We start from the raw sequence: 13,171 nt of genomic DNA, 5'->3' as shown, positions 1-13,171 counted from the left end.
AAGAAGAACTGGGCCACAGACTTTAGAAAGACTGGCATGGAAGCTCTTGGGCAAGGCACACCCAATCCCACCACCCACAGCCTCTGAGCAGCAGAGCTCTGTGGCAACACGGTCGTTTTGGGGCACCTCTGGGACCTCGTCAGGTATGCAAGGGGCAGCTTGAAGACCACAGCTCCAGGTCTGACAATAAGGAAATGTACTTTTGAATGCTGTTTGCACAGTGTTTAGGCTACTGCATGCCTGAAAGCTGAAGAACACTACAGATGTCCACATGCAGACCCTGCTCCAGCCCAACATGGGCAGTCCTGAACTAAGCGCTGGCTTTGCACTTGAGGTACAGTGCCTGAATCCCAGTGCCAGCAGCAAATTACTGCCCTGAATGACCAAAGCAGGACCAGGGTCCTCTAGAAGGAGGACAAGACTCTCCACAGTGAGTCCTTCACCAAGATCCCAAACTCTGAGGCCAGAGAGCCGTATTGGATCTACAGAACCCAACGCGTTCACCCATTCACTGCGTGCATGGCAACGGCAATGGCATCTCTATCTGAGACATGGGATGCACATATCTACTACCCCAAACTGTAGTTGTCACTGCCTGAGTATTATTTGCCTCTTCCAGGGATGAAAAAACTCTTATTAAGTTGCTAATCAGTACCTAAATCTGATTTATTTCAAGCTACGGTAATGGGGAAAATAGGAAAAATGAAAGAGAAATCAGCCCCTGGCCCTGTTTCCAAGGATTAGCTAACCTCTCCTCTCATCTGAAATTCAGCCTGGCAGCCTTCCCTGGCAGAACCATGCAGGGTTAAGAGGTTTTATGTATATACATATAATGGTAGCCAAAACCTTTGAACAGCATGATGTGGGATGTCTAGTGCGTGACACAGGGCCCTGGCCACAGCACTGTGAACTCTGTCACCTTTTGTATTCTTTGGTGCATTTCAGAGCACAGCTTCCCAGCTCCCGCACTCCTTTATGAGGGCTTGCATTTAGCACTTCAGAGGAAAGGAGGCTTGAAACACAGCTGAGCATCAAGCTGTTCCACGAGTGCCTGCTACAACACCGCAGCGCGAGTGTCAGGTCTCTCAAAGTGCAGGATTCGTACCGTTCAGCAGGGTGCCGAAATGGATCACTTGCAGGTACTCTGCCTCGCGCATGAAGCCCTTCAGTGGCGTGGCCCAGCCTTCACTCAGCACTTGCACCCACTGCAGATCCAGCTGCAAAACAAACCCACAGGGCACTCCTGTCACCAGCTCTCACTGCTCTTCCTTTCCTTCTGCTGCAAAAGCAGTCTCACCATTTAGCGTTAAATAGAGGACATTCATAAAGGGGAAAAAAGTGGTGCTGGGGGTCAGTGTGATGTTTTTTTTTGTTTTGTTTGGTTTGGTTTTGTTTTGTTTTTTAAAGCTAGATCTGTACCCTTCCATAGCACAACCACGTGGGGCTGTCCTAATACAATCAACGAAGCTGATGGCCCTGGCGTGCTACAGGACAGAGCAGAGAGACACAACAGGATAAAATGTCTGAGGATGAGAACTACACTTCATTTCGTCATAAACCACAGCCATGAAAGGACACAGCAATCAGAGGAACCACAAAATCAACACAAAAATGATTAGAGGACTGGAACTCATCTCCTATGAAGACAGGCTGAGGGAGCTGGTGTTGTTCAGCCTGGAGAAGAGAAGGCTCCGGGGTGACCCTATAGCAGCCTTCTAGTACCTAAAGGGGGCTACAGGAAAGCTGGGGAGGGACTCTTTGTCACGGGATGTGGTGATAGGACAAGAGGGAATGGCTTTAAGCTAAAAGAGGGTAGGTTTAAATTAGATATAAGGAAGAAATTCTTCACTATGAAGGTGGTGAGGCACCAGCACAGGCTGCCCAGAGAAGCTGTGGCTGCCCCATCCCTGGAGGTGTTCAAGACCAGGCTGGATGGGGCTCTGAGCAACCTGGTCTGCTGGGAGGTGTCCCTGTGCATGGCAGGGTGTTGGAACTGGATGGGCTTTAAGGTCCCTTCCAACCCAAACCAGTCTGCGATTCTTTGAACAGCGCACCATTTAGCCACATCCCTATCTATGCTTCTGCCCTTCAAAAAGCAAACCAATGACTGAGTCATAGTGCAGCATTCAAATGAGATGTTACCTTCGTGATCTCTATGGATGGTAGCATGTCTGCTTCAGCTCGGACACTATCAAGTTTATTTTCGGGTACAAATAGCTCAAGAACATCTTTAATCGACGCGCGGGGCACAATGTTCTGAAAGAGAGAAAGAGACAGCGCTCGTAACACTGCTTTTTAAATGCACACCAAGAAGTCAGTATGTGAAGTCAGATTTTTGAGCTGCCGGTGGTAGTGGTAAAAACAAATGACCTACTTGTGTCTGCAGGAGCTCCACAACCTGCTGAATGCATTCAGACACTGATGCAACGTTTGTTTTCAACACTAGTTCAGGAGATTCAGGCTTCTCATACTCTGAGTCAATCCCTGTGAATCCTATGGACAATTAAACCCAAACCAAATTTATTTAATGTAATACTCCATGCCCTAGAGTCAACACCACTACAGAAACAACTAGCAAGCATTCAAGCTGTACTGAGTACTGGAAGTGATGCTTGTGATAGTAAGATTAGGGAAATAGTGTACTACAAAGAGCCTTTACTAACCCACTTCCAGAGATTTTCTATGTGCAGAGCTGCAAAGATAAGCTACCTGACACTTCGTTAAGCAAAAGTCAAATTAAGAGCTCATTCTTGCATACCTTTGATCTCTCCAGCTCTTGCCTTTTTGTACAGTCCCTTTACATCTCTGCTTTCACAAATATTTAGAGGAGCATCTACAAAGATTTCGAAGAAAGGAAGCCCAGCTGCCTCATGAATTTTCCGTGCATTTTGACGATCCTGTTTCAAGAAAGATGGGAAAACCATATGTTTTCATATGCATAACATATTCATAACATATTGCAACAAATACCTTCCTACTAAATGACATTCCCTGGAATCTGACACAGGTAAATTCATCTTTGGTATGGATTTATTAAATTAAATTTAAACTAATTCTAATTAAAGGTTTATATCTCTTTTCCCCCCTTTTCTTTAAAGGTACGTTAGAAGACCTCTTCATTAAGTAGGATAGCAGAACCTTAGGATGTGAATCAGTCCTGTGTTAAAAAAAAAAAAAAGGCATCTATTCAACTATTTATATTAGCTTGATAATGGCAGATATTTGGCATTCTCAGGAAGCATAAAAACACAATCAACGCTTCTTCAAATAAAGCATTGATACCACTATGACAGGCTATTTTTTTACGCCTCTTTTCTGCCTCCTAACAAGTTAACAGTAGGAGCCTGTATAATAAGATTTCAAACATCACTTAACTTTTAACCAATTCTGAAAGCAAAAACGTTATGTCCAACAGCACTCCAGAAACTTGTACCGATCTTTATAGCTCTGTATACCAGTGGCATTGCACAAAAGAGTGGAGAAGCTAAAGGAACATCTGATGGCATATACATAAACGTCTCTTTCCTAGGAACATTCATTAGATCAAGGCCATCCAGAAGAGCGCAGCATATGATGCAGAGAGTTTACCTTTGAAAAAGGAGAAATGAAACTCGTTATGCAGACGAGCCCAGCATCAGCAAACAACCTGGCCACCTCTGCAATGCGGCGGATGTTCTCCTCACGGTCTCCGGCTGAGAAACCCAGGTTTTTATTCAAGCCATGCCGAACATTATCACCATCCAGGGAATAGCAGGGGATGCCATGAGAGACCAAGTACTCTTCCAGAGCAAAGCCGATGGTTGTCTTACCAGCTCCAGAAAGGCCTGTTGGAGACAGAAAAGTGAGGTTCAGGTTTGAGTTCAAAAGAATGAAAATGACACCATAACCTAATTCCTCCTGAGATGCTGGCAACAAAACTCCTCCTGTCCGGAGCTGCTTTAGCAAAAATGAGGTAGGGAGGTTGGAGTAATCTTTTCAGTGTATTGTTACCACCACAGGACCCTGGCCAAACCTCCTTACTCCAGGGGTGGCATTAATGCTATGAGAAATGCTGTTAGACCCTCCCATCTGGACAGGTTCAGCCCAGCTGTGTTGCAGAAGTACATCCTGCTGGGCCACGGTAGAACAAGCAGGTGTCAGGAAGTAGAGAAAGCATTAAAGGATGCTGTTGCCTCTACATCTTTCAGCATCTTCCTCCTCTTCTTCCCCTTCTGGACAGCCAACCGCTCTCCTGGAGTGGATCAAGGAGAGATTCTTGCCACAAGTGCGTGCAGTGGGATGGGCTCCAACAGCAGCAACAGCCCCTGAGCATCCACAGACACCTCCGCTTATGCAGGAACAGCAGCCACAGATCTGTGACAGCGGAACAGGATGGCTCTGCACCTCCTGGAGTCAGCAGCCAGAAAGTCACCAATCCTAAGTGAGGTGGCTGCTTCCCACCCCAGCTCCATCCACTCACACAATGAGCACTTGCTACTGCCTGTTTAGCAGAGCTGCAAGAGGACCTGAGGCACCAAAACTGCTCCTTTCTCTTGGGTGGGGATGCATGTGTTGAAAGCTCCTCGAGATGGAAGAGGATCTCAACTTAGGAAAGGGAACACCTCCAAACACAATGCCTGCCTCAGGAAACACTTCGCCTTGGAAAATATCCTGAGGAGAAAGCATCACCTGCCTGCCTGTTTATTTATATACCCCATGACACCTACTATTGGCCAGTGATGGAAATGAGATCCAGGCGAGGTGGACTTTCAGTATGATGCAGAACAGCCATGCTTGTGCTGGAGAGGAAATGTGGCTGGACGTGCTGCTGCCTGTGCCTTTCGTTTGTGCAGTACAACAGCCTGAGGGCCTTCCTCAGCAATGCAGGGCACTCAGGTGTCCTTCTGTTTCATCTACATAGTCCATGTAACATCCTTCCATACGGTCTCTTAAAAGTCAGTTGTTGGGAAGTTAGGAGGCCACTGCATATGTCACAGAATCATAGAATGGCTCGGGTTGAAAGGGACCTCAAAGACCACCTGGTTCCAACCCCCTGCCATAGGCAGAGACGCCACCCACTAGATCAGGTTGCTCAGGGCCTCATCTAACCTGGCCTAAAACACCTCCAGGGATGGGGCATCCACAACCTCTCCGGGCAACCTGTGCCACTGCCTCACCACCCTCTGAGGGAAGAATTTCCTCCCAACCTCTAATCTAAATCTCCCCTCTTTTAGTTTAAAACCATTCCCCTTTGTCCTGTCATTATCTGCCCGAGCAAAAAGTTGCTCTCCACCTTTTTTATAAACCTCCTTTAAGTATTGAAAAGCTGCAGTGAGGTCACCCCGAAGCCTTCTCTTCTTCTGGCTGAACAGCCCCAGCTCTCTCAGCCTTTCTTCATAGGAGAGGTGCTCCAGCCCTCTGATCATCTTCGTGGCCCTCCTCTGGACCCACATCCTTCTTGTGCTGGGGGCCCCAGACCTGGATGCAGCTCTCCAGGTGGGGCATCATGAGGGCAGAGCAGAGGGGGACAATCACCTCCCTCCCCTGCTGGCCACTCCTCTGGTGATGCAGCCCGGGATGCAGTTGGCCTTCTGGCTGCAAGTATGCACTGCTGGCTCACGTCAAGCTTTTTGTCCTCTAAAACTCCTAACTCTTTCTCTACAGGGCTGCTCTCAGTGAGTTCTTCTCCCAGTCTGTCCTCCTGTCTGGGATTGCCCTGGCCCAGGTGCAGCACCTTGCACTTGTTGAACCTCATTCAGCTCACGTGGGCCCACTTCTCAAGCTTGTTGAGGTCCCTTTGGATGGCATCCCTTCCTTCTGTTGTATCGACTGCACCACTCAGCTGGGTGTCATCTGCAAACTTGCTGAGGGTGCACTTGATTCCATTGGCTATGTCATTGATACAGATGTTAAACAGCACTGGTCCCAGGACAGACCCCCGGGGGACACCACTTGTCACTGGCCTCCACCTGGACATGGAGCCATTGACCACCACTCTCTGGGTGTGACCTTCAAGCCAACTCTTTATCCACTGAATGGTCCACCCATCAAATCCGTCTCTCTCCAATTTGGAGATCAGGATGTCATGTGGGACCATGTCAAAAGCCTTACAGAAGTTCAGGTAGATGACATAGGTCGGTCTTCCCTTGTCAACTGATGCAGTCACTCCATCACAGAAGGCCACCAGATTGGTCAGGCACAATTTGCCCTTGGTGAAGCCATGCTGGCTGTGTCAGATCACCTCTTTGTCTTACATGTGCTTTGACATTGCTTCCAGGCGGATCTTTTCCATGATCTTCCCAGGCACAGAGGTGAGGATCACCAGTCTGTAGTTCCCTGGGTCCTCCTTTCTACCCTTTTTAAAAATGGGAGTGATGTTTCCCTTTTTTCAGTTACCAGGGACTTCACCTGACTACCAGGATTTTCAAGCATGATGGAGAGAGGCTTGGCAACTCCATCAGGCACTTCCTTCATGACCTTGGGATGCATGGCATCAGGCCCCATAGACTTGTACTTGTTTAGTTTCATCAGGTGGTCTCGAACCTGCTCTTCACTTACAGTGGAGGGGGACTTTGCTCCCCCAGCTCCCATCTACAGGTTCAGGGAAATGAGAGACTTGGGAAACCTGACTGACAGTGAAGACTGAGGTGAAGAAATTGCTGAGCACCTCAGCCTTCTCAGTGTCTGTCATTACCAATCCTCACTCTCCTTGGCCTTTCTCTTTTGAAGAATGTACCTACAGAATCCCTTTCCGTTATTCTTTGCATCCCTTGCCAAGCTCAGTTCTATCTGTGCCTCAGCTTTCCTGATCCCATCCCTACACATCTGGGCAGCATCCCTGTACTCTTCTCAGGCCACGTGTCCCTGCTTCCACTGCCTGTGTGTTTTCTTCTTCAGCTTCAATTTGACCAGCAGGTCCTTGCTCAGCCATCCCGGTTGTCTGCCCTCCCTGCCTGCTTTCTTACCCAGGGGGATGGAGAGTTCTTGTGCTCAAGGAGTCTCCAGCTCTGTTCAGCTCCTTTGTCCCTGAGGACAGTGTTCCAGGGGATCTCCTACCCCAGGTCTTTAAATAGCTTGAAGTTCGCTCTTTGGAAGTTCAGGGTCCTGACTTTGCTCTTCGTCAGGCCCATATTCCCCAAGATCACAAAAGAGTAGTCATCAGCCAAAGAAGTTCAAAGTTTTTGTATGCAGGAGCTTGGAGTGACACTTGAAAGAAGGAAATTGCCTTGGATAGTTATTTTTGGCTTCAGAAATGATGTTAAAACAGATAAGATACTGGCCTTCTTGAGATTAAAGAGGAAAACAAAATAGAGATGTGTTTTAATCCAACATCTAACACAAGTTGATAATGAAGGCAAATCAGAATGGCTTTACAAACCCTTCCACTCATGTCTTGCATCATCGTCTGGCAGCCAAAGAAAATATAAGTATTTAACAAGCAAAGAAAAAAGTGGAAAGTAGCAAAAAAATTGTCGTGTAATTATCAGCAGAGCACAATAAATGCTGTTGTCATTTTTAGCAGTCCCTAGTCCTCAAATACTGAGTTGGTTTTTCAAAGCAGAAGAGAAAAGCAACACACCAGAAGGTGCACAGAATGAGAAATAACATACAAAAACCGCGATGGCAGCACAAGAAATTACTTTCAGTACAACTCACTGCCTGGGCGTATTTGCGTTCCAGACAAGGAGACCACCTTGTTTTGCTGCTCATGAGGTCATTTGAAACACAGTAAACCTAAGTGCCCCCATAAATTTCCCATTGACCCAGAATGAAAATCTGTGTGTGCTGTTCCGGACGATCCTGGGTGTGTTTCACTGCCAGGGGCTGCCTGGGTTTGAGCCAAGGCTTCCTCAGCCACACGCTTTAGGACAACAAGCGTGACCCGCAGGGCTTTTTATGTGTTCAATCAAGGGAGCCAGGAAATGGAGGCCCCAATAACAGTTGTGAAATTTATAACAATGTTAGTTAGGGACAGCAGCTGCCAGGGAGAACATCTTGCTTTACAAACACCACGTGGCAGTGTTTCCTACTCAAAATTGTTTTGCAACTCCCAACTCAGAAGGAACGCTGGTGTTTCCCGCAGATCCCAAAACCCCACCTCCAAGCTGTCCTCCTTATCCCCCTCATTCATGCAAGCAGCTGTCCCACATGAAGCAAGACATTCGCGCCCAGATGAAAATACCTGTTAGCCAAACCGTGCAGCCTCGAAATCCACCCCTGCTACCGACAACTTGTCCTCTCTTACTCCTGCTGACATGGTGGGCTTGGTAAACCACATTGGTTGATCCCTAATGGAAACAGAGCAAAACAGAGCTTTCGTTACCTTGCTGCACTTCGTATGTGAGAAAATTTCAGCCAGGAACCAAGAGAGATGCAAATTCATTCAAAAATCTACACAAGCCATTGCGGCGAACACTGGCAATTTCATTGTACAGGAAAACACTACAACCAAAATAGGAAAATGGGAAGAAAACAAGGGAAAACAATGAGGAAACCTTTTAAGCCACCGGCGTAAGTTATGTCTGTCCAAGTGCAGGTGTGGGCTGTGGCCAGAATGAGTGACCTGGCAGGGCTGAACCGGGCGAGCCTGTCCCCTCCAGCAGGGCTTCGCTCCTCCTCACCGCTGCCACGGCGTGGTCAGGTCCCACGAAACCAAGCGCACCGCCTGCAGAGCCTCAGGCGGCCGCATTAATTGTAAGAGTTACGTTTCCAGCCGCGCCAGCAAAAGGGAAAGTCCCAGCAGGAGCTGGCATGGAAACATTTTCTCCTCAGCCGCAATCTGCATATGAACTGCAGGTTCATCCCTTCTGTACTGTCGGTGCAGCAGGGGACCCAGGCTCTCTCATAATGCACATCATCCTATGTAAATATTTCTACATCTGAAGTCACAGCAGGGAAGCCATCATATTTCATATGCCTGAGATTTTTTTTCAACAAGCAAAAAGGAAAGGAGGAATGGGAGAGAAAAACTTCTATAAGTGTCTGCAAAATAGCCTTTTTTTCCCTGTGCTTTCTGGGCCATTAATTAATATGATGAAGTAAAGGCATGAGCCTTCACTGGAGTCTTGGTATTTTGTATGCACCAGAGGGCTGTGCCTGCACAGAAATCTGGGTGACAATTACTCCGTAACAAAAGAGAAAGAGCACCCTCCTTGCCTCTTCTCTCTTCAGTATTATCCCTTTCAGAGAGGCCAGCATCCTAGCAGAGGTCAAACTCCCACCACAGAGATGTATCAAATATACTCAGAATGTCATGCTCAATTCCAATTCCAGTTTAGCTAAAAACTCCAAAATTAGCCTCTTTTTACGCCTGCAAACAAAAGGTGAAATTTTCCAGTTGCAATTGCCCGTGGGCATGCTGAACAGATACCCAGCTCCAAAACAGCTTAACATACGGGCAAACGTGGCCCAAGTAATCGTAATAGCAGTGACAGATCTTGACTCCGAGGCTGACTGTGGGACCTGCACTGGAAGAGCTCCAGGACAGAGCAGCAGTTCCTCCAGGACGGGCACAATGCAGCCGATGCTCTTGCACCCCCCCCTCCTTGTGCCCAGACTGAAGAGGCTGTCAGTGCTCTCATCTCAGCCCCCCTGGGTGACACATCTACTCGCTCCGGGACTCTCAGGTCCCCTTTTCATTGCTGCTCTCAGCAGAGTAGGTCCCTGATGCTGCTTCCCCCTCCCATGGCCATTTCAGTGGATAAAAAATTATTTGGGTGTTTCCAGAGTTGCTCCTCTGCAGGTTGAAGTCCTACTCCTTTTTCCTTCTTTGCAAGCAGCTCATCCGAGCTCACTGGACAAAGGACACTGCTGGTGTCTCCCTTGACAAGCCCCAACACCCGTGTGCTCCTGCACAGTGACATACCCATGCCAAATCACGTCCCGCTGCAACAAGCCTCCCTCCTCCGCCAGCAAGGCAATCTCACCAGCATCACCCTTTGCCATGTGAGTACAGTGCAAAGGAACAGCCTGCTATGGACCCAGGCAGATGAGATGCTCTCTGAGACAGACCCCAGTGCACACCGGCAGCACCCTTCAAGTCTTGCAGCCCTTCCGTGAGCATCACAATGTGCCACCCCTTCCCCAAAAACTGCTGCGCCAGAAACCCCAAACAAAACCTCTCTGGGTCCGACTGGGAAAGCACGACTGAGCTGAACACATCCTCATGACTCCTAAAACAAAAGGCAAAGATAAACAGTTCAACATTTGGTTTCAGGGTGTTGGTGTTTTGTTTTTTTGTTTGTTTTTGGTGTGTTTTTTGTTTGTTTGATTTGCAGGGGGGATGTCGAAAGTCTTTTTGAGCATTTGGAGCTTGCATATATGAGATGGCACCACCGTGGTTTCATTTTTTCTTGTTCCCAGAGGTTCGGACTTCTGAAGCAGGATTAAATGAGCACATGTGGAAGGTAACAGCCACCAGAACAACCCCTGGGCCCAAGACACCACAGTGCGTTCCTGCTGCTTTACCTTTGGCTGAGGCCTGGCACCGCTCTGGCGCTGGGCATGGGTGCCCAAACTCACTCCTCTCAACAGCGCACCATGACTCAGCGCTGCAGCGAAGCCATCCCAGATGCAACACGAAGCCTGCGTGGCAATCACACAGCCCTCCAGCGCTCCAGCACATGGAGCACGTATTTTGCAATTTCTTTGCAAACCACAACAGAAGAGGCAGGTATTTCTGTGTGGAGAAATGAAACCTGCAAGTTCCGAAGCTCCTTTCTACACCCTTCTGCCCCCTGCGTCAGCAGGAACTCCAGCAGCACGCTTATTTCCTCACAAAGTGGCTTTGCAGAGCACTGATCTGCTGGATCTGCTCTGCATGACCAGGAATATGATAACGTCTGTGCCTCAGGAAGATGCAGGTGCTAACACATTCCTACGTGGCTGACATAATGAGATTATTATGTTAAAAGTACATGCTGCTGTAAATTTGCACAGTGCATGCATCTTGGAGCAGGTTTTTTTGTTCACACCAGCATCTTTTGGAGCTTGGGAAAGCATCACCGAGTGCATTTTTGCAACCCAGCAGCACCTCCAGACCTCTCATACCTGCTGGTTCCAAATCCCTCCAGTTTTGCTCCTACACCCTTAGAAGTCTCACTGCTACAGAGGCAGATTTCCTCAGTGTCATGTGTCTGAACAGTGGGACTCACACCGACTCTGACCCTGGTTACCAGCTGCACAGAAAATAAGAGGCAGAGGGCAACGGGAGGCTTCACTGGTGGCTGGGAAGGGGCTGCTCGGCAAAACCCCCACCTCATCATCCACCAGCTCGGGAAGTCAGATCTGAAAGAAAGCAGAGAGAAGCCACAGCAGCACCAGAAATAAGCATCGACGGCCTGAGAGCAAGCCTCAGAGATTTCATCTAGAAAGAGCGTACACGGTAAGGCTGTTGGCAGGCAGAGATAAGGTTTCGTAAGACACAGGGTTGGTCTGCTGATTTTCTTCTCGTGGTTTTAATCTCATCGTCGTAAACCAAACAGACCAAGCCTGTGTACAAAGACCTCAAAATACATCTAAAAGAGATCAGGGCTTCTGATCAGCCCCACGGCACGCCTGAACACTGGGCCCCATGGGGGCCGGAACAATTTAGAGACACTGGCAAGCATTTCTTGCAGGAATTCTGAGTTTAGCCACGTCTACACAAGCTCAGTGCCCAGACCACCCGCCCTGGCTCACCTCATCCAGGACAGGGGAAAATTTAATATGTGATTCCAGACCTTCTGCCAAGGCTGCAGTGGGCTCTGCTTTTCACCTTCTGTCCTACTGAACCTTTCCATGAGGTTGACAAACTGGGAGGCACCAAGACTGCAGAATCACAGCATCACAGTATGGTTTGGGTTGGGAGTGACCTTAAAGACCATCCCATTCCAACCTTCCACTTCCAGGGACACCTCCTACCAGCCTAGGCTGTCCCAAACCCCATCTGGCCAGGGCTCGAGCACTTCCAGGGATGGGGCATCCACAGCTTCTCTGGGCAGCCTCGGCCAGTGTAAGATCATAGGTATCTTTCAGATCAGATCTCTCTGATCACAGGTATCTGATCACAAGTATCTTTCAGATCATGTCTCTCCTGACCTGGCTTCCAAAAGAAATGAGGTTTCTTGGCCCTAGCAGGACATGATGCTCCCCTGGCTGGTGAAAGCAGGTTGTAGGCAGGAAGTGAAAGGCTTTTCCTTGGTTCTCCTTTGAAATAAAGAGACGTGGGTCGAGACCAGAGAGCCCACCACAGCACAGACCTGATGGAAGTCAGGAGCCATCAGTTTCCCCTGCTCTGAGAGGTGCCACTACTCAACTTGTGGCATCTAAAAAAGTCACCTCAGCTCTCCTTAAGTGTTGGCTGTGAAAGGGAGCAGTGGCACATGCCCAGATAAACCAAAGGCTGCGTGTGACTGCCCACATGAGTTGTTATCAGGCAGCATCTTCTCTTACCCAACAGTGCTGTGCTGAATGCACCATATCTGGGGGCCTCTCCCAACCTCGTCTGACATCTGTTAGAAGCAGAAAAACTGCACGATTAATAGAAAATGTACTAGACGAACAACAAGTGGGAATTACACAGACCATTTGCCATCCGTCTTTCATTAGGAATTCAAATAGGTACAAACTCTGGACCTTAGGACGCACCTCTAGCCCCAGCTGCCCATTTCTTTAGCCAGCATCCCCACAGCTGCTGGGGGGACTCCGGGGAGCAGCTCCCTCCGACACACCGCACATCAGCCCAAGGACGGCGCCGACGGAGGAACAGCGCTGGAGCACAGCATCACGGCGGCACGCAGTCCCGCGTCCCGCTCCCAGCGGCGGGACCGGCCTCGCATGGAGGCGGGGGACATCTGGCAGCACCTCGGGCCCTCCAGGGGCTCCCCCAGCATCATCTCTACTTACAGGACTCACGTCATTAGGATGATGATTCACTCCTCCAGTTAAGTGTTTAATACATGCCCTATTTTGGTACTTCAGCCTGGAAAACTCTCCAAAAGGGAAAAAAAAACCAATAGCAACAACAAGGATAGGCTTCCAAAAACACTTTGAGCCAATCATATTGAAAAATGACAAAACTGACTTTTGAAATGATAAAATGATCAAGCAAGCTTTCATGTTTGAAGTCAAATGCTTGTTTAAACCTACAGAGACTGATCCTGTCGTTTAAAATTACTTCCCAAATCCTGCCACTGCATTAAAAAAAAATCTT

The 13,171-nt window shown here is 48.5% G+C and overlaps 1 protein-coding gene across 2 annotated transcripts in view; it reads right to left on the bottom strand.

The window, feature by feature from the left end:
- Positions 1–13,171, bottom strand: part of PAPSS2 (3'-phosphoadenosine 5'-phosphosulfate synthase 2) — a 35,148-nt gene that overhangs the window by 8,627 nt on the left and 13,350 nt on the right. For both annotated transcript variants that reach the window (XM_080598471.1, XM_080598470.1), the window contains exons 2-7: positions 8,162–8,267; positions 3,589–3,824; positions 2,759–2,897; positions 2,375–2,493; positions 2,143–2,256; positions 1,106–1,217 (exon numbers count right to left, since the gene is read on the bottom strand). In XM_080598471.1, coding sequence (XP_080454597.1) covers positions 1,106–1,217; positions 2,143–2,256; positions 2,375–2,493; positions 2,759–2,897; positions 3,589–3,824; positions 8,162–8,267 — 826 coding nt within the window. The remainder of the gene's footprint in view (positions 1–1,105; positions 1,218–2,142; positions 2,257–2,374; positions 2,494–2,758; positions 2,898–3,588; positions 3,825–8,161; positions 8,268–13,171) is intronic.

The sequence above is a fragment of the Anser brachyrhynchus genome (genome assembly GCF_964034855.1).
Source record: "Anser brachyrhynchus genome assembly, chromosome: 6".
NCBI lineage: Eukaryota > Metazoa > Chordata > Aves > Anseriformes > Anatidae > Anser > Anser brachyrhynchus.
The sequence above is the reverse complement of the archived record's forward strand: the minus strand, read 5'-3'. Positions and strand labels throughout refer to the sequence as shown.